This window comes from Papio anubis, chromosome 19 (assembly GCF_008728515.1).
Source record: "Papio anubis isolate 15944 chromosome 19, Panubis1.0, whole genome shotgun sequence".
Taxonomy (NCBI): domain Eukaryota; kingdom Metazoa; phylum Chordata; class Mammalia; order Primates; family Cercopithecidae; genus Papio; species Papio anubis.
In genome coordinates, this window is record NC_044994.1 from 2,008,583 (window position 1) to 2,034,451 (window position 25,869).

General features: G+C 42.4%; 1 protein-coding gene across 3 annotated transcripts in view; it reads right to left on the bottom strand.

Moving 5' to 3' along the window:
* Positions 1-25,869, bottom strand: part of PIEZO2 (piezo type mechanosensitive ion channel component 2) — a 460,524-nt gene that overhangs the window by 355,771 nt on the left and 78,884 nt on the right. For all 3 annotated transcript variants that reach the window (XM_031658679.1, XM_031658680.1, XM_031658678.1), the window contains exon 2: positions 19,375-19,470. In XM_031658679.1, coding sequence (XP_031514539.1) covers positions 19,375-19,470 — 96 coding nt within the window. The remainder of the gene's footprint in view (positions 1-19,374; positions 19,471-25,869) is intronic.

Sequence of the window (25,869 nt, forward strand, 5' to 3'; positions counted from 1 at the left end):
CCTGCAAAATATGCAAAATTCAGAGTTCAGAGAAGCTGCTCTCCAGCTGCTAAGTAGCTGGGACCATATAATTCACAAATTCCCCAAGTTTAATCAAGAGCCCTAAGGATAAAGAGAAACAGCAATTAAACAGCGACCTCAGAAGCTGTGAAAGTCTGTGCAGATTGAAGGAAAGAGTGACCTTCGCAGTGCAGCCCCGAGTTCATGAATAGACAAAGGCATGATTTCAAAGCAAAAACTGCCCAATAGAATCCATCCTGTGCTCCACACAGCCGCTTTCATTGTTTGTAAAGGTCAGTGGGTTTTTATACTAAATAGTTGGAACTGAAGGAAATCATGATGTTAGTCATTGTTTGTTTTACCACATTATCTCTCCACATCTGTAGTCTTGTGTTTAGACTAAATTTTTTCATCTTTTTTCTATGATGTCAATTTCTATGGTTCTTCTTAATGTAAAAAAAATACAAATTATTGTTGCTTAAAGACAACTTACAAAAATGTAAATGAATGTAAATGTTATACTAATTTGGAAAATTGAGTAAAACCCAACAAGGAATCTACTTGTTGCTTCTTTATTGGCATCTCCAACAGAGTAATATCCATTCATTCAATATCTATATTACCACTTAGTGCAAAATGCAGTGACACTGAAAACTATCTCTAGGACTGAGCAGAAAGAGTGACCATGACTCTTCTCCATGACTACCATGTCCCAGGTATCTCTGTCTAGATGACCATCTTCTCTGAGCTCCTGGTTGGCTAGCGTCTTCTATCCATCACTTCTATTTCAGATTACTTGCTGAAGTCCAAATCATCTCTCTGGTAAAGATGCTGCCTCTCAGCAGCGTTCTGGGGAGAGACAATATGGAGCACCTTCTAGTCATCTCCCCTAAGGATGATCAAAGATGCTTTCATTGAGGTCACACAAGGAAAAGCCTGCCTCTGCCAATGAAAGACACTAAGAAATCTGCCTGTAAAGATGACTTCCCAGAGGATGGACCCTGGATCTCAGCTCTAGCCCTTGTCCCCCCAGTCTCAGGAGGAGGGCTGCTATGGGGAGCCAGGAGCAGCCATCACAGCTCAGTCACGCAGGGTCAGATCCCACCCACGCAGGCCTGCAGGCTGGGGATGGCCATGTGCACGTCATACACACAGTCCTCTCTGACCCTTGTGTGGCCACACTTTAGATAGCTAGTGTGGGAAGAGGAAGTCTGACTACTTCATCAATCAAAACAGTGAATGAATAAACATCATCAGTGACCAGTCGGTTTCTTGAACAATGATGCCCTGAGATAATGCTTGTCTGAGCTAGACTCACTGAGGTGGGAGGCAGGGTGGAAAGCTGAGGTTAGAGAACAGGGTGACCTGTCCACAGATGTGTGGACTCTTTCCATCCTACATGCTACTGTATCTGAGTGCCTGAAAGGAGGCTACCATTAGAAAGGCAATCGTCATTGTCACCAGATGGGCATGCTTGGTCTCAGATTTTCTCAGATGCCATACACCTTTGGGGGGACAGGAAAAGCAATGCCAGAAATAAAACCCATAGCACATTAAGTAGACTGTAAAATGTCAATATGTAACTCAAGCTAATAAAATGACTCAGGGATGCTAACCAACCTTCCAAGTTGAATTAAATTTATGGTTAAATGAGATACAGAAAATACTTCTTCAAAGAAGAATATGAGGATAATGATTAGTTTTATCAGTAATTTGGCTCTAAGGACAAAAATATATTATCCAAAACAATTGTTTGGCCATAGAAAGGAGGGATACTCCGGATACAAGTCTAACTGACTAACCATAATCTCAGCCTAATCAAATTTCTAGTACGTTTTGTTGTTAACATATGATGTCTGTATAAATGAACACTTGGTAGAGTAGATCAACTTTAGCATTAAATTGAAGACTGGAGTCTACAAATGCTTATCTTATGGAGCCCAAACTGAGCCAAGCAGATGGTGATTTGAAAAAAGAAGAAATATCTCCTCCTCCCTTTACACACACACACACACACACACACACACAGAACATATATGTATTACGATTATTAGGGTTGCCAGATTAGAAAATAAAATACAGCACATGCATTTAAATTTCAACTTCAAATACAAATGAATAATGTAATATTTTGGTATAAATGTCCCACATATAAGTATGCTAAAAATTACTTGTGGTATGTCTGAAATTCAAATTTAACTGGCCTTACATACTGTGCTTTATCTGGCAATCATAACTATAACACAAACACATGTAATAATAGGTGTGTGTAGACTGTTACTACAGTAATTTTTATGTTAATTTTGGAGATTTTGTCTGTGTGTACAGGAGAGAGGTTGAGAGAGCAAGAGAGAGGCAACAAATATATCAGTAAAACAAGAACTGAGAGTAAGAAAATAATCATGAAATTCACTGGAAAAAAGTATCCTTATTCTCCCTAAACATATATACTTCCCAAAATACACAAAGAGCTTACTGATTTTTTTTTTTTTTTTTTTTTTTTGGAGACCAAGTCTTGCTGTGTCGCCCAGGCTCATTGCAACCTCCACCTCCTGGGTTCAAGCAATTCTTCTGCTTCAGCCTCCTGAGTAGCTGGGACCACAGGCGCACACCACCACGTCTGGTTGATTTTTTTTTTATTTTTAATAGAGACGGAGGGATTCGTCATGTTTGCCAGGTTGGTCATGAACTTCTGACCTCAGGTGATCCACCTGCCTCGGCCTCCAAAAGTGCAGGGATTATAGGTTGAGCCACCGCGTCTGGCCGGTAATTTTAGAAATAATACCATTGTAAGTAAATCTTATCAGTATGTTAGTACTGACATTTTCCAAGATTTATGCTATTATTCCTTTCATGCATTTCAATAAGTAGGACACTTTAGAATCCAAAATTGAGATAAAAAATTTAAAGGAAAATTTTCTTTAGGTGTGTGTATACTAATATACTATATATATATACACATACACTTATGTATATATATTCTACATACTATATATTCAAATAATACTACCTCACGATATTGTTGTATTATAACAAATAATGAAAGTAAAAAGTCTTTGTGAAATGTGAAAACAAATATTATTAATAATAATTTAAGCACTGAAAATAAAACACAAGTACAAGTTTCTTTCACACCCACTTCTTTGCACCTGTAAGGATAACACTCAACTAACAGAGTACGGCACTTTCAGATGGAGACCGACTCTTAAGTTTAAAGTTTCAGGCCTTCTAAAAAACATTTCAGAAAAGTTACCACTAATTGTGAATGAAATACAGAGAACACTGCACTGAAGAGGAAGTTGTAGCCATTTTATAGAGGCTTTCCTAGGGCATACTGTTTTCAAAGACAGAAATACATGACCACCTTAAAGAAATGTGTTGCAAACAGTATGATAGCCATACTTTCCTTTTTCAAGCCTCTGTGTCACTACAAACCTAACCTTCACATTCTACTGTGAAATCTGTAAGTTGATTCTTGTTATTCATGGTTGTTATGTCTATAATGTTGTTATGAAGATAGAATTAGCAAACACTGAACCACTGCTCTTAGGGGAAATACAAGGTTAGGTTCCTGTGAGCCTCTGGTTACAACATCTTTGTCCACAGATCAATACCTAATCTTGTTTTACGGGTATTTCTGTTTTAAATAAAATGTATTGGCTGGGTGCAGTGGCTCATGCTTGTAATCCCAGCACTTTGGGAGGCCAAGGTGGGAGGACTGCTTGAGCCCAGGAGTTCAAGACCAGACCAGGCAACACACTAAGACCTCATTTCTAAAAAAAAAAATTTAAAAGAAAACTTACTGGGGCCAGGTGCAGTGGCTTATGTCTGTAATCCCAGCACTTTGGGAGGCCGAGGTGGGCAGATCACGAGGTCAGGAGATGGAGACTATCCTGGCTAACACAGTGAAACCCCGTCTCTACTAAAAATGCAAAACAAATTAGCCAGGCGTGGTGGCATGTGCCTGTAGTACCAGGTACTCAGGAGACTGAGGCAGCAGAGTGGCATGAACCTGGGAAGCAGAGCTTGCATTGAGCCACGATCGCGCCACTGCACTCCAGCCTGGGCAACACAGCGAGATTCCGTCTCAAAAAACAAACAAAAAAGAAAACTTATTTGATACATATTATTGTTTCATTAACATTGAACTTATGGCCAACAGGAAAATTATTCAAACCTGAACAAAGCCAATGTAACACATGTATTTTCTCCGTGAGACACATCACAGCCTTCCTGTGCTTGAGAACCCTAGATAGCACTTCAGCACCATGCATGGGTGCCATTTTACACAGTGAAATCACACACACAAAATATAAAAAATGTGACACCGAATAGATGAACGGACGCTTGTCTATGGTGTGGCATGAGAACTAAAGGAAGAGAGCAGAGTGTCACTTTGTGCCAGCTCAGCTGGGAACATGGGCGTCGGGGAACTCAAATTTTTTGCAGTCTGTGCATGTCCAAGAATGACCCTGTAAGCATTTTCAGTATTGATTTGGGGATTACAAATACATTTTAGCAGGGATGTGAATTCACAAATACAGAATCTGTAAATAATGAGGATTAATTATATTTAGACTTCAGAATGTACTCTATACAACTAAACTTACACTTTAGGATCACCAACTAGACAGTCCATTTCTGGCTGAGAGGGGCTGCATCTGGTTTCGCTTGCTGTTGTATGAGTCGGTCAATCCACACTCCATCTAGTCCCACCACTCACTGCTGTGCCATCTTTATGTGATAGGTTGTCCCATGAATAAATGTACAGGACTTGCTCATTCAGATTCACTTAGGGTGTTCCACCGAAGGTCAAAAATCAGCAAAACTCTGGACCACAAGTATTTAAAAATTCCCCAGGCAACTGTCCCCTAACCTCCTCCCCCATTCAACTGGCTGGTCCCCCATTTCCAAACACAAAGCCCAGCCCAGCCCAGCTTTTAGGAACCTGTCTTCTTATTCCCTGCTGCATGTACGTGGGCCTTCAAAAAGCCTTTGTGAAAGCTCTAGCTGCTGAATATTTGATGAGCAACATATGGTTGAATGATAGAATCAGTTACTGCTATTCAAAGACAGATGCAGCCCAGTCAGCACCTTGTCACTGCTCTCAGCTCACTCCTATGGGACAAGTGTTGGCTGAACTCTCGTTTTTATGAAAAAGTGGTCAGCACAGCCTGTATGCTTGATCATGGCCTTGTAATAACCTGGCTGTTGAATGAGCCTGGGGATAAATAAGTAATCAATCCTCGCCTACAGCACAGTCAGCTGACAAGTAATTGTGGAAGTGAGAGGGTGCAAGCGTCCACGCAGCTCCACGGCAGGTGCTCCTTTGTGCTGTGGCTCCGCTGGGTGCCGCTCAGGTCTTTCCAGTCTATCAGCCACTTTCCGGGCTCCCTCCATCTCTTGTTCTCCTAAGGGCCTGGCCTCTTTCTGACTCTCAGTACAGAATAAAGCAGTTAGGAATTATGTCGACCATTTAGTTCTGCACGGAATGGTCACGCCAAGGAGGCCAAGGCAGGCCAGGACTTGGACTTGACAGATACGATCTCCTGTGCAGTGCTCCAGAAGCCGGGCTCTAGAGAAGCCACACAAGAGGGCTGAGGAGGGTGGAAGAGGAAATGTACAGGGGCATCTATGGGGAGGCACGGCTTTTCTTCAGGAAATTGTGTACTGCTCCAAAACTTGTCTTTGATACGCTCTCTCTTACTTTTTCCTGCAAGGCCACTGCTAGCCTACTCATGGGACTCCTTAATATTCAAGTTTATGCAACTCAGAACTACAGTATTAGGTTTTGCTAGCAAAACAAGGACCAGATTTCCACCTTCACTCATCCTCTCCGTGAGGGCCTGTGCAGGGCACACCTGACCAGCCACACTCAGGAGCCCCATTTTCTGCACGTGCCTCCCTGGGGTTCTTCTCCCACCACTGCTGCCCTTGCGCTCAGAGAATGGACGCAAACTTGTCAGAGCTGTTGGATGGTCAGCTAAGGTTGTGGAAACAGACACCATGGTGGAGACTGGCAAGTGGATGATTCCCTGGGTGAGCATTCAGGAACAGTAGTGGGATGGGAGTGGGGAGCAAGGTTGGAACAGAGTAGGAGTCAGGGAGCAGCGCAGTGCAGCAGAGGCTCCTGCCTATGCCAAAGACGGCCCAGGGGAGTTGTCCTAGAGTAGGGCAAAGGGCAAGGGGACAGGGACTCCTCTCCTCCCTCCTCATCCCCCAAATTCCACTCTTGGAAATGAGAGCCACATCCACAACAAAGAGGAGACAAAGCTTGGATAAGGCGGATCCTTTTAGCAAAAAACAGTTCCCAGAACAGACACAGCCATGAGCTTTCAGCCACCAACACGCCAGGCAATAGGGAGAATCGAAGCCTTGGTCCTAAGGAGGAGGGCGTGGGGGGAGTCTGGGGAGAGCACTGCACCAGCCACTACAATGGGAGTTAGGGCCTTTCTCCATAACAACCGGAGTATGGCTTTGTCAGGTGTCCCTGCATCCTAAAAGAGCAGTTTTCATTCCGCAGATGCTATCAGACCCCAGGGAATGGGAATATAATGATGGCGACATTGATGTTTGAAGGTGACATTCCTTTGCACCCAAGTGCAAAGGGACCTGTAAGAGTTAATGGCTAGCCAGGTTGCCAGGAAAGAGGAAAAAGAGGCCTCTTAAGGACGTGAAATCCACACACAATCCTGCACACACACATGCTCATGGACTCCAGGCCATCCTCCTGCACACCGGACCATCCTCCTGCATGGTCTGCGGCTCTGAAAGTGGTTCCAGGCCAACCCACCCAGTGCCACCTGCTAGAGCCAGGTGTAGACAGTAAAGAGCACAGCAGCAGCCACTGCCACCAACAGCATGTGACACCTCTTCAAGCCTGAAAGCCCCTGCTCCTGACTGCCCGAGGAGACCATCAGTGCCTTTCCCCAGTACCCCTTAAGGGCACACAATATTGGCAAGCTAAAATGCAGAAAATAAATTTAGGCAAAATTAAGTTTTTAAAACATGGAGAAAGGGAAGAGGGAAAGAAGAAAGGACAAAATGGTTACCTGTAAGATTGAAAAGACCTGTCCTACAGTTACACGTGGCTCTGGTGCCAAGCGGACTGCCTGGCCCGTTTCAGACACTCACTAATGCTTATTCAGTGACCAAAGGAAATGAATGCATACTTTGTACCAGTATTCTCAGTGTGTTTATTTGTCTTCCCTGCTTAATGCTGAAGAAATATACTAAAAGGCAGCTTAAAGTACAGTAATTGTCTCTTATATGTTGGAAGGCAAGTGCACAAACAGGCATAATCTCTACATTTATCTTCCCTCACTATTAATTTTATAGTAAGATACAGTGGAATGAGGGAAATGCTTATATAGATAACTGAATTATTTATATTAGAAGCTTTCACTCATTGAATCAATTTTTAAAACTGATAGTTTCAGGAATTACTCAGTAGCCTCTGTGTTTCTTAATTTCCTTATCTGTAAAACATAAATAATACTATACCTGTCTCATGGGTATGGAAGCATTAAATGAATTACTATGTAGAAAGCTTGGGACAGTTGCCTGGCATGCAGCTATCACTGTATTTCCTGTTTATTATTCTGGTAATTAATAATCAGCACTTTTTGAAAGTTAAATGTAAGTTTTCATCTCAAAAGGCTATTTCCTATGAATCAACTCAAATTCAAGTAGGTCTGCTTAGGCAAAATAGCTACAGATGAAGTAAAGCTCAGATGCTTTAATAAATGATTCCATCAGAAATTAGTCTCATCCAGGCTTTGAAGCAAGTCAGCTTCAAAAAAACTGAAATAAATTGACTCAAAAAATACATAAACAAATCAGCTAGAGGTAAACACCTTTAAAGCGAAAATAACCCTAAGAAATCAAAGGAGGAGCTACGGTTTCCTCCTCTTGAGGGCTTTATCTGTCTCTTCAGCACGTATCAGGCCTGATGAGTTCCTGTGAACGGCACTGCCAGCCCCTCAATGTTCTCTCCAGGACCAGTAACAAGCACTCAACATTCGAGGAAGCAGGAATCCGAGAATTCAAGTAACTTGCCCGAGCATGCAGTGAATAGATGGCAGAGCCGGATTAATATTCTGGGGACCAAGGGCCTGTCTTCTTTACCTTTGTATGCCCAACTGCCGAGTGCAAGGCCTGGTAGAGCAGGCACCAGGTAATGTTTGTCAAATGAGTAAATGAAAGAAGGGTAACTTGAAGAGCTGATCAACAAACTGATACCAACTCAAGTGAACTAACTCAACTGTAATAACAGGGCAGCATTTAAATGAAAGATGATATGGTTTGGCCGCATCCCCACCCAAATCTCATCTTGAATTGCAGCTCTCATAATTCCCACATCTTGTGGGAGGGACCTGGTGGAAGATAACTGAATCACAAGGATGGTATCCCCCATACCATTCGTGAATAAATCTCACGAGATCTGATGATTTTATAAGACATTTCCCCTTTTGCTTGGCTCTCCTTGTGTCTTGTCTGCCACCATGTAAGACATGCCTTTCACCTCCCACCATGATTGTGAGGCCTCCCCAGCCACGTGGAACTGTGAGTCCATTAAACCTCTTTTTCTTCATAAATTAACCAGTTTCAGGTATGTCTTTATCAGCAGCATGAAAACGGACTAATACAAAAGGTGAAGTCGTATTTTAGATAAAGCTTATCGTAGCCAAATAAAGCAAAAAGCTTGGGGCTTCTGAAATATTTCTTTAGTAATATAATACAACCTAGTGTTTCCTAACCTGAGAATTATATGCTGCCTGAGACTCCCTGTGTCTGACTGAATAGTGCATGCCCAATACAAGGCAACAATGGAATATGACATCTGTACCATCCCAAAAAAGAACAACTAAAATAACCTAAAAGACCCACATTAATTTATTTAACAATTCAAGAAACAGGCATCTAATTTTTTTAGCATTCCTTTTGGTAGTGAGCTGATATTGATAATAAAACACCTAATAATTCACTCAATTAATATTTTCCTGTGTTTTGCCTTATTATGACATTGTAAAACATAATAATAATAAGCCTAATGCTATAAGGACTGTTTTTAACCAAAACCAATGCAATCAGCTTTAAATATCTGCTACGATTTCCTTTCTGATGTCTAAACATGTCTTTACAAGTTACAGATCGCACTGCCTCTTCACGCAGGCTAATGGAGCATCGTTTTTCTTTTCTCAGGGGGCCATTAGTGATCTGGCAAAGTGTAAGCTGCGTCAGAGCCTCAGGATAAGGTGCTTTTGGTGTTTATTTTACACACACACACACACACACGCGCACATACATGTGATTAAAGGATTAGTACAACTTCCTTTTAAAGTAGAACTCTTGTTCAGAGCAGAGTAGAATAAAATATGCTTTTCTATCTTCTTAGACTTTGACAACAGGTTACAAAAGTTAACTTGATCTGCTAAAAATTTCACTTGGTTACAACTGTCACCAAAACACAATAAGCCCCTCTCCTTCCTACCCCTTTCTAATTCTGCCTCTCCAAATGTTGGAAAATATCCCAAAAAACAAAATATATATATATAATTAATAATAACTTTTGAGTGTAAATGCAAGGAAATATATCAGGGGAATTGTTACCTTGCTCAAAATAACACAGCAAAATTTACCAGGTTTAAAAAAAAAAAAACTCAAATGATATTTCAGAGACCTACTCTTTTCAAAACAAGGAGGACAAAAATCTTCTCCACAAAAGCACATATTGAACAAATATTTTGGGGGCAAGGCCTGAAAGGGTTGGCAGTGTGCAGTTCTGTTGTTATTCCCGTGGCCATTTTATGGGCCTCAGCAAAACACTGGGGCCACGGTCTGTCTTTTGGTTGCTCCAGGGAGCTAGCCATCACAACCCAACAGAACAGACTTCCAGAAAACCCACACAGGCACCAGAAGTCCTTCCCTTTCATCTACCACTGGGGGTTTTGTTCTCATCCATTACAGTGTTGACCAATCTTAAAGAGCCTTCAGAACAAAGGCTGTCAGACTGAGGATGGGTTCTTGGATAAGAACACAACTTTGCTCTTAGAAATAATTAACACACCTTAGACAGCAACCATCACTTAGGGTGTGTGTGCGTGTGTGTGTGTGTGTGTGTGTGTAACATAAACATTTCATATACAAACTGATTAGATGATGATTCTTCTAAAATAGTCTGGCTGTAGGACGATAGCTGGTGTTGCCCGGGAAGTGTAGTCTTGTGATTTGGAGTGTATTTCTTCTCAACTAGCCCCCAGTAAATAACTGATTCTCCCCAGAAAGACGTGGATATGACCTGTCTATCTACTCCAGCCTGCAAGAGCACATATTAACAAAGGTAACTTGTCGGCAGGACTAAACAAGCGAACAGGAAGAGTTTCCAGCAGAGAGCAAATGTCACACTGTAGCTGGATGCATGTTCCCCAGCTCAGACTGTGGCCGCTTTCCTGATGATATTAGAACTATCAATTGTGAGTAAATGGAAGGATGTTTCTGTAGTTCCTGTTGAAACCAACTGAAAAGGGCTCTGGACTTTGGACAATTTCAGAATCAAAAACTAAGAATTTATGATCTGGTGCATGACCAAAGGAAGCATCTATGCCAGCTTTGTGGGTAGGACCTCCATGGACACCTGGAAAGGCCTGGTGAAGTGAAGCCACAAAAGAAGAGCAGGAAGTAGACTGACCAAAATGTACCAGGTCTCACTGAGGCGGTTTCAATTTTTTAATAGGAGAAAAGAGCTTTAATATCAGTGCCTCCTTATGTGGTATTCCCAGTTCAAAGGATTTTTTATTCCAGTTAACTTCATAATTTTTTTTTCATTTCAGAATGGAGGTTCTGCCTTTGCAATCAGTGGTTTTTCTCTTCTCTAATACAATGAGTTAGTGTATAGAGGATACTTAGAACAGTACCTGGCACATAGAAATGTGACATAAAAGTGGGGGCTTTGGATAAAGAACCTCTCCAGATTAATCTCTGAATCTCTTGGCTGTCCCAAATGGATACTGCTTGACTTTTACAGTCAAGATTCTAGGACGAATCCAGTGAGTTAACACTTCCTCAGGACGCTGCCGTCTCACCTGGGTATCTCATTTTACAACATATGAGATTACATACATTCCTCATGGAAAACTACATAGTTACTCCACATGTATTCACCAGGCTGTTCTCATTCAAATAAACCTCCAGCCTTCACATTCATGATAAGGAGTCACCTTTGAACCCTTTGCTTTATACTTGTCTTCTTTTTTTTTTTTTAATTTGACAAGTCTAATTTAATCAGTTTAGAGAAATAACAGCATCACTGGAGTAAGTAGGTGGCTCTCTAAGATTGCTACATTGAACGAGTTACCACTCAATAAGGTAAATAAAACCCAATGTGTTTGAGAGACTACTTTAATTAAAAGCAGTGTTTTTCTCCACCTTTTTATCCTCTACAAATCCAAATACAGTCTTTTGTGAAGAATAATCTTTCAATTAATATTTGGTGAAAGAAATAATTGGTCACACTTAATATGACATATTTTCTATGTAACATACACATATGTCATCAATCTGCACCAATGCATATTAAAATATCTCCCTTAAGCATACTCACATTATCTCTCCAGACCCTCGTTCCTCGAGCCTGGTGATGTGTCAGCCAACAAGCATTTATTAAATGACCAGGTTTCCCCCTTCCCTTGCAAATTTGCAGAAGCTTTAGCTCTGTCAAGGGCATGAGTCAGAATAACACAGTGGCTAAGAGTGTGGCTCACCCACGCAGTACCTGGGTGTCCTGCGGCTTGCTATGAACCCACCTGGAACTCAGTCTTTGTCTGTGACATGAGGATTATTGATCATAGTAACAGCTCCCTTAAAAGTTTGTTGTGAAGATTAAATTAATAAATGCATGTAAATAGTTATATGAACTTAATAGAAAGGGCTATTGGCTCTTTATTGATCAATAAATTAACCTAAGTATTATGTAACTAAAAATTGAACATACCAGCTGCATCTTGGAGTAGTACACCAAAAAACCTTGGAAATTACATATTTCTTTATTAATATTTAGAGAGCACTGGTAAAATCCTCTAGTAAAGACTGGCTATAGTCACACGAATGAGAATAAGATTTCTAAGTCTAGCTCACTCTGACATTCAAAGTAGTAAGTTGTGCTTCAAAATAATAATAATAACAGCCCACTTAAAAATTTATTAGAGGCCGGGTGTGGTGGCTCACGCCTGTAATCCCAGCACTTTGGGAGGCCAAGGCGGGCGGATCACAAGGTCAGGAGATTGAGACCATCCTGCCTAACACGGTGAAACCCCGTCTCTACTAAAAATTAAAAAAAAATTAACCGGGCGTGGTGGCGGGTGCCTGTAGTCCCAGTTACTCGGGGGGCTGAGGCAGGAGAATGGCGTGAACCTGGGAGGCGGAGCTTGCAGTGAGCCGAGATCGAGCCACTGCACTCCAGCCTGGGCGACAGAGCGAGACTCCGTCTCAAAAAAAAAAAAAAAAAAAAATTTATTAGAGACAGGGTTTTGCAACATTGCCTAGACTGGCCTCCTGGGATCAAGGGATCTTCCCACCTTAGCCTCCCAAGCAGCTGGGACTACAGACACGTGTCACTGTGCCTGGCATGTTAGCCAATATTTACTGAGCACTTATTGTGGCCTTCTTCCACATTGCATATGTTCTAATCCAAACAAAATACACTCTTCTACCATATTGACCAGTATGTGGCACTCACTATGTCGTAAGTTATAAGGAACCTATAATATATTGGGTTAAAAACCTTAATACCTCGGGCTGGGCACGGTGGCTCACACCTGTAATCCCAGCACTTGGGAGGCCAAGGTGGGTTAGGAGTTCAAACTCCTGAGGTAAGGAGTTTGAGACCAGCCTGGGAAATGTGGTGAAATCCCGTCTCTACTAAAAAAAAAAAAAAAAACTGCAAAAATTAGCCAGGGGTGGTGGCGCGCCCCTGTGCTCCCAGCTACTTCGGAGGCTGAAGTGGGAGAATCGCTTGAACCTGGGATGTGGAGGCTGCAGTGAGACGAGATCGCACCACTGCACTCCAGCCTGGGTGACAGAGTGAGACCCCGTCTCAAAATAAACAAAAACAAACAAAAACCTTAATACCTCATTAGTTTGCAATTCTTGGGCGACCTGACCTGATGTTAATTATACATTAGTTAACAAATTTAATGCAGGACAGTCTCAATCCTAATGCAAAGCACAGTTTGTGAAGAGCAAGAAAATGTTCATCTCCTTCCCTACAGTATTACATACTCAAATAAAATGCCCATCCTTGTAAGTGAAAGCATAAAACATTTTTAAGAGTCTTGATTTCTTTAATTACTCATGATCCTGCAATCCTAATTAAATCTAAAAGCCAAATCCCATGGCTTATGACACCCCAAGCTTCTGTCTCCAGAGGACTGCTGCATGCAATAACTATTCTCTGATGTTTGCTATCTTGAAGACTGACATAAGCATAGGACTAGAGGTAGGTTTATACCTTCATCTAAAATTCTAGACACTGGAAATAAAATTTATTCATTCTACAAATATGTGCTGAATGCCTGTTATATATACATCAAGCAGCCTTTGGGCCAAAAAGCAAATCCTTGCCATCTTGATGTTTATCTACTAGAAGGGACAGACACTCCACATAAATGTATTAACATAAAACACTGACTTGGTTTACAGTGAGATGCTCCTAAAACGCTGAGGAACAAAGGTTTCCTGCCAAACCCTCCCTCATTCTCCAGTGAATACTGTGAAAAAGAACATTTATTTTCAACCCATAGCCCCCACCCTGTGGAGATATGAAATAATCAATGTTGGGGAACTTGAGAGTTAGATACGGTTGAGAGAATGCCAAGCTCAGGGAGAGGAGCATGGATGAGATGATCCTGGAGTTTGGGGGACTTGCTAGACTGATGAGGAACTCCTGCCTGAGAAGCCGGAGGGCGGGAGCTCTGGGGACTGCTTAAAATTTCACTGAGGGGCAGCCGGGCGCGGTGGCTCACGCCTGTAATCCCAGCACTTTGGGAGGCCGAGGCAGGCGGATCACAAGGTCAGGAGATCGAGACCATCCTGGCTAACACAGTGAAACCCCATCTCTAGTAAAAATACAAAAAATTAGCCTGGCGTGGTGGCAGGTGCCTGTAGTCCCCGCTACTGGGGAGGCTGAGGCAGGAGAATGGCGTGAACCTGGGAGGCGGAGCTTGCAGTGAGCTGAGATGGTGCCACTGCACTCCAGCCTGGGTGACAGAGCGAGACTCCGTCTCAAAAAAAAAAAAGAAAAAACTTCACCAAGGGGCAGGGGCAGGATCGCCCCACAGAGGAGGTCTGCAGGAAGAATCAATGGAGGAAACAGAAGAGCTGAGTGGCAGGGTCTGCAAGTCCAGCTCTTGCTATGGATTTGTCGCACAAATAATTTTGGAAAGGTATAAATACCGGGAAAAATAAAACCTGCTCATAACATGAAAAAAAATGTGGGATGAGGGTATGTCAGCTTTAGTTAAGGGGGTGAGGGAAGAGGGTTTGAAGGAGGGACATCTAAGATAAACCTGAATTCTGGGAAGAGACCATCATTCAAAATCTGGGGAAGGGAATTCCAGGCAAAGGGAGCTGTGACAGCACAGAGGTGCCAGTTCAAACCAGGGTGAATTCCACAACTAATAACAGTGACTATTTGTATAGTAATTTTGTATTTTGTTTTAAATTATATCTGTTAAATTATGTCCCCACAAAGCCTAATAACCCTGAGGAATTTGGGTCTCCAGTTGCAGTGGGGGAAAACTTGACCAAAAGAATGACACCCAGGCCCAGGTCAAGTCCGTTGCAGGCTGGACCTTGGAGCCGCGCTGGGCCTGGGCTGCAGCCTCTGGCAGAGTGTGTGCACCCTTCCCTGTGTGTACGCCCTTCATTGGGTGTGACGGCCACTTCTGTGTCAAGGTCCCACCACCTCTATGCTGACTCCTCTGCCCTCAAGCTCCATCAGGGAAAAAGGTCCCTGTTTCAAAGACCTTCCAAGATCTGCTTCCCCAGCAACCGAGGCTGAGATGGATTCCTAGGGCAGGAGGATTATGGGGCAGTTCCCTTGCAGGGATACCTAGCAGGGAGTGAGGAAATCCAGACCCCACCGAGGGACAGATCCTATTGTCATGCTCTTGCAATGGGGGCCTCAGCTGCTGGGATGCTCTGGAGCTGCCACAGCCCTTCAGAAACTTTCCAGCTTTGAGGCCTCAGCACCCTGTGTTGAGTGGTCATTGGCTCCAGGCTGCCCTGGACAGGGAGGAGAAGTTTGGGTAAAGCAGCTCCCTTCAGCCACCACCAATTCCCAGGGAGGGATTTTGCTGAGAGTGGTCAAGGAAACACCTCCCAGCTGCTGGGAATGGAAGCTCAGTCCTGAAAGGGAATTTCCAACTCACTCCATAGCGTCCACTGCACACAGCTCTTCAGAAGAGATTCTCAAAGAGAGAAGAGCCTCGAGAGGAAGTCAGTGTGGGTGGAACTAAGTTTTTAGAAATCTAGGCTCTCAGAATTCTTGATTTGCTATTTCAGAACTTCCAGTGTGTGATTATCTTAATAGGTAAGGCCGCAACCAGAAATCAGGAATCACTTTAAGCATTTTGAAAAGAGAACGTTAAATAGAGAGGGTCGGTTACTGAAGGGGATGGAAGAGCCAGGAAGCCAAAAGGAATGTTGAAGCAATTGGAACATCATCAGCGAGGCAGGAAGGCTGTGGGGAGCCAGGCAGGGGCATGAGCTCAAGAACGAGGGCCATCCAGGAGCCGCTAGACCCTCAGGCGAAGGTCCAAAAATGGCTCTAGGTACAATCAGGCCTTGCCTGGGCCTCTTCACGGTCAGCTGTGTCCATTAGCCTTTCCAGGTGTCCATGGAGGTCCTACCCACAAACCTAGGATAGACGCTTCCTCCAGTCATGCACCAGATCATAAATCCTTAGTTTTTTATTCCGAAATTGTCCAGAGCCCTTTTCAGTTGGTTTCAGCAGGAACAACTATCAGACAGTCCATAAATCCCATCCGTGAGTAACTAGGAATATTCTGTGCATTGAATGAAGAATGAAGGGAGAGGACATTGGATAAGTGACGGGTACTTAACTGATGACTAGCTTGGGATGCTCACAGCTGATGGACACAGCTGACAGTGAAGAGGCCCAGGCAAGGCCTGGTTGCACAAAGTGCCATTTCTGGACCTTCTCCAGAGGGTCTAGCGGCTCCTGGATGGCCCTCGTTCTTGAGCTCTGCTCATGCTGCCCCTGGCTTCCCCCAGCCTTCCTGCCTTGCCAGTGTTCCGGTTGCTTCAACATTCCTTTCGGCTTCCTGAATTTTCCACCCCCTTCAGTAACCAACCCTTTCTGTTTAATGTTCTGTTTTTAAAATGCTTAGAGTGATTCCTGATTTCTAGTTGGGCCCTTACCTACTGAGATAATTACACACGTCAAGATCTGAAACAGCAAATCAAGAATTCTAAAAGCCCAGATGACTAAAAACAGGAAGTCATTTAGTCGAATCCCTGTTTTTTGATAATTCCCTTCACAACAGTATTGTAAAGTGATTTTCTGGCTCTCTGCTAACTCTTCGCTGCTTTAAATTGGAAACAATAGCTTGGATTTGCAGGGAGGTGGATTTCAGGTTGATTCAAGACAGAACTGTCTGATAATACTATAGACTTCCCAGGGCCACAGATGGCTCCCTGGCACCACTAGTATCTAAGAAGAAACCAAGCAACCAGCCAACATGGCTATTGTAGAATGTTCCACCACTGGTTGCTGCAGTATGCTTGATAACTCCTAAAAGTTGTTTCAACTTTAAAATTCCATGATTCTGTAAGTTGCAGCCCTCACTAATCAGATAATACCCACCAGTTAAGTGTACTGAGCCTACAAGCATTTTTAAAAACAAAATTATTTCACATTTTGTCATATAACTAACTGCTGATCCTCATCTTTCTTCTATAGCACAGTAGTACATAAGGCTTCACAACAAATCGTCAGCTTAAACACAGGCACGGGAAAGCATGTAATAATACTCCGATATTCTTTGTCCTGTTGATGGCACTGAGAGCAAAACAGTGGACAACCCTGGTCTACAGAACAGTGGAGAGACTGGAATTTTATGTTTAAGACAGGGCCTTGCACTGCCAGTAATGCCTAACCAGGGTGTCTAATCTTTGGACTTCCCTGGCCACATTGGAAGAAGAAGAATTGTCTTGGGCCACACATAACATACACTAACACTAATGATAGCTGATGAGAAAAAAACAAAAGTCCTCACATAAATCTCATATTGCTTTAAGAAACTTTGGAAATTTGTGTTGGGCCACATTCAAAACTGTCCGGGCCACAGGTTGGACAATGTTGGTCTAACACAAGATGCCTCAAAACACAGATTTCAGAAATGCGTGGATTCTGAGTCCTACGTGTTCAGAAAAAAGTAAGAGATCCTTGCTTGGAGTCCCTCTGCAAGTACATAAACAAACACATAAATGAGGTTATGTTGAAGATCAGTCATGGTTCTTGGTGCTAAATTGGAGAAAGAGGAAAATAAGTCATCCGAATGCTGCTTTCAGTACTGACTGGAAGGATGTATGTGGATTTCCCTTTCCAACTCTTTCTTTCCACCTCTCTTACCATGAGCAGCGCCAGCAGACACCTGTGTACCCATTTGTGCTCTGTTTGTGCACTGACCTTGTAACATTTTGTTACTTCATGATACTTCCTTATGCAGAGAGGATTAAGTTTTTTCCTTCAGATTTTATGTTTCACCTATGATGTCCCTGATAGTGTCAGTCCCTGGCACATCTGAGCATGAACTGATGTCCACAAGCCATCAACTGTTTGGCATGTCTGACACTGCTGCATATTCACAGCTGGTTAGTTTGGGAAAAAGAAAAAGTCAGGGGTTGTCACAGAAGTATGTAGGGGGAAATCCCAGTTACTTGATTTCCAAATAAAACAATAAAGGGCCACACTGATGTAAAAGCGATAGATAACTTAATTGGATATATAAAGATAGTAATTTTTAAAGCACTTTATTGTGAATGCACACACCTTCTTTCTTTGAAAAAGGAGCTCCAAACCGTAGAAGAGCAGTTGCCTGTATGCTATAATCTTGTTTCTCAGGCCAGAAACTATTCTGTTTATGCTAATTCCTTTAGGAATGGGGCTGTGGCGACAGGGGTCCCATTAACAATGTATTTTTGTTTTATAAGGATTTGCATAAACTCACATTTCTCTACCCTTTATATACATTGTGTATTAAGGATTTTGGCGACTTAGAATTTCTGTTATTTAGAGACAGGAAAATCAACATGCCATCTGCAGTCATAACGACTACGATGGATGATCATGATATGCCTTATGAAGTTTACAGAGAATGAGGGCAAACAGGAAAGTCACAGTCATTATTTGTTGTTCTGTGCACACCATGGTCTTTACTTCTTTTTCTGAAGAGTTCATCACTAACAAGGAAATCACCAGTGACCTTTCCCACACCACTCCGTAGATGGTCAAACAACTTCCTTTCCCTTTCATGTAAACATACGGCCACGGCACTCACCTAAGACATTTGGCACAGGCTGTATTTCTCATCATGGTAGTACTTTGAAAAAAAAATTTATTAAATTAACTCAGTGTGGTTTAATTTGAATACTTGTGACAGAACTTCAAGTTGAAAAATTCATAAACCAGAGCATATTTCCTAATCATATTTCCTAATCAGAGCATATTTCCATATTGCCTCAGAAATTAGAGTCAGTACTCTATATTCTACGCCTTCAGGTTCTTATAGAGTAACCAGAATGAGAGCGAAACACTTGAGGAACTACACCCTCCAAATCAAATTATTCTCTTTCATTATGTTATTAAGACATATTTAAGAAACCTTAACTAATGTACGAAGTTATGGCTGGGACCAAGCTTCCAACCCCATTCTCCTGTAAGTGGCTCAGAAATGTCAAATACTGCTCTGCCTCTTCCAATTGCCACCACATTCTCCCCACAACCCAAAAGACAAATGCACGTACCAATGCTGTCATGAGATTTGTCTTATTTTATTGACAATACTTTGAGTTAGTGTTAACTAGCCAAAACATTCCAGTGATACTGCCATGCTTACTATGAAGCCCTAATAGGGAATTTATCAGTTGTGTAAGTGACAAACATGCATCACAAACAACTTCTACAGAGCTCTACTTGTGTAGTTGCTAAAATGTTTGACACCCACTCCATGCCATACTAGCCCTGCTGCAGAGATAACATCTGTGCCGTTAGATAAAGACCATCCCAAGGAGCCCAGCAAAATACATTCAGACTGTGTAACTCTGTGTTATAGAAGAACAAAATTCTCTTACCTTGCATTGTCGTTTTTGTTGGTTCTGAGAACAGAGGAATGAGCAAGAGGTAGATAAGGTAGACAAAGGAGAGCCCATTGTATCGGAATGCACATGCTGTGGGAGGGAAGAGAAAAGAGAGTGAGAAGGTCATTAACAAAGGCAGGTTGACAAAACCAGGGGTGCATAACAAAAGACGGTCTCAGATGTCACTGGATCAAACAGTCACGTCCTGAATAGATATGTCAATCAAAAAGTAATAAATTAGGTATTTATTCTGTGTTCATCACTGTGTTGAGCATGACGAGAAACAGATAATTAAAATACATCAACACTGGTCTTAAAATCTAACCAAGAAATATGAAGGTAAAAGACAAAACTATTAAAAATAATAATAGCTACAATAATTTAAGGGATACATAGTATAAAAATATGTAAATTGTGCCACCATACACATAAAATGGTATTGGGGGTGGACTATAAAAGTTCAGACTTCAGCCGGGCGCGGTGGCTCAAGCCTGTAATCCCAGCACTTTGGGAGGCCGAGACGGGCGGATCACGAGGTCAGGAGATCGAGACCATCCTGGCCAACACGGTGAAACCCTGTCTCTACTAAAAAATACAAAAAACTAGCCGGGTGCGGTGGCAGGCGCCTGTAGTCCCAGCTACTCGGGAGGCTGAGGAAGGAGAATGGCGTGAACCCAGGAGGTGGAGCTTGCAGTGAGCTGAGATCCAGCCACCGCACTCCAGCCTGGGCGACAGAGCGAGACTCCATCTCAAAAAACAAAAAGAAAAAGTTCAGACATCTTTTTGTTTGTGACTGAGTTTTGCCCTGTTGTCCAGGCTGGAGTGCAGTGGCATGATCTTGGCTCAGTGCAGCCTCTGCCTCCTGGATTCAGGTGATTCTCCTGACTCAGCCTCTCAAGTAGCTGGGATTACGGGCGCACATCACCATGCCTGGCTAATTTTTGTACTTTCAGTAGAGATGGGTTTTCGTCATGTTGGCCAGGCTGGTCTTGAATTCTTGACCTCAGGTAATCTGCCCGCCTCAGCCTCCCAAAGTGCTGGGATTACAGGTGTGAGCCACCACACCTGGCCTAGTGCATACTTTTTATATATGATTAAAGTTAAGTTGTTATCAATTTAAAATACTCTTATACTCTAAAATGCTTTATGTAAACCTCATAGTCACCACAAAGCAAAAACCTATAGCAGATACAAAAGACAAAAAGTACAAAATCAAAGCATACCACTAGAGAAAATCACCAAATCACAAAGGAAGACAGCAAGAGAGAAAGAAATGAACAAACTGAAGTACAATATAATCAGAAAATAATAAACAAAATGACAGTAGTAAGTCCTTGGCTACCAATAATTACCTTAATACATTGTATACTATTAGGTGATAGTTACACTAAAAGCCCAAACTTCTCTACTAAGCAATATATCTATGTAACAAAATTGCACTTGTACCGCCTAAACATATAAAAATAAAAAAGAACATTTTGTTCCTCCACTAGGCCCTATTAGGCCAATGGAGAAATCTAGCAATAAAAGGCAAATGTAAGCACACTTAATTTTTATTTATTTTTTATTTATTTTTTTGAGACGGAGTCTCACTCTGTCACCCAGGCTGGAGTGTAGTAGTGCGATCTTAGCTCACTGCAAGCTCTGCTCCTGGGTTCATGCCATTCTCCTGCCTCAGTCTCCCACGTATCTGGGACTACAGGCGCCCGCCACCATGTCTGGCTAATTTTTTGTATTTTTACTAGAGACGGGGTTTCACTGTGTTAGTCAGGATGGTCTCGATCTCCTGACCTCGTGATCCCCCCCGCCTCGGCCTCCCAAAGTGCTGGGATTACAGGCGTGAGCCACCGCGCTGGCTAGAATTTTTTAAAAGACCCAAGTATATGCTACGTGGAAGAAACTCACCTCCCATTTAAGAATACACAGAGACTGAAGGTGAAAGGACAGAAAAAGATATTCTATGCAAATGAAAACCCAAAGACACCAGGGATAGCTAGACTTATATCTGATAAAATAGACTTTAAGAACTGTAAAATGAGATAAAGGTCAATATATAGTGACAAAGGGATCAATTGTAATGGTTGTAAATATATATGCACCCACGATTGGAACATCTACATATATAAAGCAAATATCAATGGATGTAAAGAAAGAGATAAACTATAATGTAATAATAGCAGGGGATTTCAATATCCATTTTTAGAAATGGACAGACCATCCAATCAGAAAATTAATAAGCAAACATCAGACTTTAACTATATTTTAGACCAAATGAACCTAACAGACATATACAGAACAGTCTATCCAACAGTAGCAGGATATACATTCTATTTTTTCTTTTTTTTCTTTTTTTTTTCTTTTTTTCGAGATGGAGTCTCGCTCTGTCGCCCAGGCTGGAGTGCAGTGGTGCAATCTCAGCTCACTGCAAGCTCCGCCTCCCGGGTTCACGCCATTCTCCTGCCTCAGCCTCCGAATAGCTGGGACTACAGGCGCCCGCCACCACGCCTGGCTATTTTTTTGTATTTTTAGTGGAGACGGGGTTTCACCATGTTAGCCAGGACGGTCTCGATCTCCTGACCTCGTGATCTGCCCGCCTCGGCCTCCCAAGGTGCTGAGATTACAGGCATGAGCCACCACGCCCGGCAGAATACACATTCTTCTTAAGCACAGGTGGAGGGTTCTCAGAATAGAGCATATGTTAGGTCACAAAAGAAGTCTCAACAATTTTAAGAAGACTGAAATCATATCAAGTGTCTTTTCCAACCACAATGATATGAAACTAGAAATCAAAAACAGGAGGAATTTCAGAAAATTTGCAAATACATGGAAATTAAACAACATGCTCCTAAACAGTCAATGAGTCAAAGAAGAAAGAAAGTAAAAGGGAAATTAGAAAATACCTTGCGATTACCAAAATTGGACACAAAACATACCAAAATTTATGGAATCCAGCAAAAGCAGTTCTAAGAGAGAAGCTTATAGCAATAAATGCTTACATGAAAAAGAAGAAAGATCTCAAACAACCTACCATTACACCTCAAGGAACTAGAAAAAGAAACGCTAACCAAGCCCAAAGTTGGTAGAAGGAAAGAAATAATAAAGATCAAAGCAGAAACAAATGAAATAGACACTAGAAAACCAATAGAAAAGGTCAATAAAACTATGAGTTGGTTTTTTGAAAAGAAATAAAATCCAGAAACCTTAGACTCAGAAGAAAAGAAAGATCCAAAAAAATAAGATCAGAAATGAAAGAGGAGACATTACCACTGATAATCACATGAATATAAAGGATTAGAAGAGATTCTGTGAGCAATTATACATCAATAAACTGGATAACCTAGAAAAAATGAATAAATTCCTAGCAATATACTACCTACCGTGATGGAATCATGAAGAAATAAAAAATCTGAGCAGACTAGTAAAAAGTAAGGAGATTAGAATCAGTGATTTAAAAAAAAAATCTCCCCTCAAAAATAAATGAAGAAATAAATAAAAGCCCAGGGCCTGATGAATTCTACTGAACATTTAAGGAGAAATAATACCAATTCTTCTCAAATTCTTCCAACAAAATTAGAGAAGAGGGAATACTTGCAAAGTCATCCTATGTGGTCATCATTACCCTGATACTAAAACCAGACAAGGATAATACAAGCAAAGAAAATTACAGGCCAGTGTCCTTGATGAACATAGATGCACGAGTCCTCAACAAAATGCACGCAAACCCAACTCAGCAAGAAAAGGGCTCCTCCATCATGATCAAGTGGGCTTTATCCCAGGGATGCAAGAATGGTTCAACATACCTATAGCTATCAATGTGATACACCTCATTAACAGAATGAAGAACAAAAACCATGTATTTTCTCAAAAATGCAGGAAAACTATCCGGCAAAATTCAACACCCTTCATGGTAAAAATTCTCAACAAATTACGTATGGAAGAAATGGACTTCAGTACAATAGAGGCCATATGTAACACACACACAGCTAATATCACACTCAACAGTGACAATTTAAAGCTTTTCTTCTAATACCAGAAATAAGACAAGGATGCCTACTCTTGACACTTCTATTCAATGTGGTATGGGAAGTCCTAGACAGAGAAATTAGGCAAGAAAAAGAAATCAATACATCAAAATTGGAAAGGAAGAAGAAGCAAAGCAAATTTGTCTGTTTGCGGATGACCTGATCTTATATAAAGAAAACCCTAAAGACTCAACCAAAAAATTGTTAGAACTAATTAATTCAGTAAAGTTTCAAAATACAAAATCAACACAAGAAAATCAGTAGTATTCGCTATACGCTAACAACGAAGTATATGAAAAAGAAATTTTAAAAATCCCACTCACAGTAGCTACAAATACTACTTAGAAATAAATCTAACCAAAGAGGTGAAAGACCTATAAATGGAAGGATATAAAACATTGATAACAGAAATTGAGGCAGACACAGTCATGGACCTCTTAACATCAGCAATATGTTCTGAGAAATGCATTGTTAGGTAATTTTGTCCTTGTGGGAACTATGTGCTTACATAAACAGAGATGGTCCACCCTACTGCACACCTAGACAATATAGTGTTGCCTACTGCTCCTAGGCCAAAAACGTATGCAGCATATGTTACTGTGCTGAATACTACAGGCAACTGTAATACAATGGCGAGGATTTATGTATTTAAACATATCTAAATATAGGAAAAGTACAGTAAAAATATGGCATTATAATCTTATGGGACCAGCCCCACAGACCGTCAGCATTCCTGCTTGGTGGCTATCAAAGGGCATGGAGATCAAGCCCTGAACAGAGATGTTAGTTGAAATAATAAGAAAAAATGAACTCTCTGAAGGGAAGAGCACTACAGAGAGGCACAAAGGAGGCAGGTGTTTGTCTTAGCTCTGCCTACAGGTGGGATGAGAGGGGGCAAGGAAACTGGCAGGCAGGAAAGAAAAAAGCAGCAGAAAAATGTGAGACGGATATGAGGAAAACCAGGACAGCCCAGCTTCACAAAGGGAAAGGTTTTCACGAAAGAAGTCCACTGCAACGGGGAGACTAGATTGTCGTGACTGCCGGTGAGGATGCCCTTGCAGCCCCTCGCAGAAGGGCTTCAGCCCAGAAGGAAGGAAGGAAGTCAACCTATGGAAGTGCAGTGAACATGCGGCCACAACCAGGAAGCTGGAAGCAAGAAGGGGAGGCCCGGGAGACTGAGCAGAGGACGCCAAGGAACAGACCGGGCCCAAGTGCTCCTGGTCACCGAAGTGCTGAGCATCTGGGCCTTGGGCACAGTCCAGGCTGGGGGGACACATCAGGATGCGAGTGGCGGGTACCCAGACAGGAAGACCAGATCAAGAAGCACTAATCCCAGAATGCAGACAACAGGAGTATAGCACACTCCAGCCAAGGGTCTGAGTTAGGACCCATGGTGCCTGCTTCCATGGCTGATTCTAGAAGTCAGCAAGGAAAGAAGCAAAATGCGATAATTTTATTGCAATAAAAATGCAATAAAGCAAAATGCATGGGAGAAGAGAACAGGAATCGACAAGAAGTTCTTTTTATCCCAAAGGAGTCACACATATATTTGTTGCTTTCTGTACCACTCCCCCCATCCCAACCTCCTTTCTTAAAGGTTCAAAGCAGAAAGAAATGTTCACACCACAGATTGGAGTGACAGGCAAATACCTAAAACAGGTGATCTACAAGAAGAAGAACAAAAGCTCGGATTCTCTTTCCAGCTGCTTTTTCCCTTCTGCTTATTTCTCATCCAGAGGTGAAGTCTTTTATAGAACATGGTAGAGACATTTGGTCATTCATCTGCCAACAAACATGTAGTCAGCACACACTGTGTGCTGGGCGTTGTCCTAGGTGTTTGAGCTACATCAGAGAGCAAAACGGAAACGAGAGATCGCACCCTGCCTCTGGGAGCTGACGTTCTGGTGGGGAGACAGTGGTGAACAATGGGCAAAATCAAAGGCAAAGCATGTGGTGTGTTGGAAAGGAAGTGCTATGTCCACAAGAAGTCCAGGCAGAGAAGGGAAAGACATAGCCTAGGGGAGGGGAGGCGTGAAGGGGAAAGTGAGGTTGAAGCCCAGAGGTGAGGCAGGTGATGAGCTGATTGAGTGATTCCTGTCAATTCCCTTTGGGAGAAGCACTCAGGCAAAACGGAAGCAAGCCAGACCCCTCTAACCTGCTGAAGACAGCCCCAAAGAGCCCAGTGTGCAAGCAGAAGCTTCCAGGAGGCCGGATCATGCCGGGCCTTGAAGGGCTCCGAGGACTCTGGTTTTCCCTCTGAGTGGCCGTGGAAGTGATCATTCTCCCCCTGGGTTTGGGGCTGCCTGGCTCCTGCTCTGCTGGCAGCTCCAATTGCCCACCTGTGCCCATCCTGCGCTCCATGCTACTGCAAAACTACATCGCCTGCATCTGCCCTATCCTTTCGGAATCAGGCATCTTCCTGTACAGCTCACATGCTTCCTCTCCTGGAAGCTGTCCAGGAGCATAC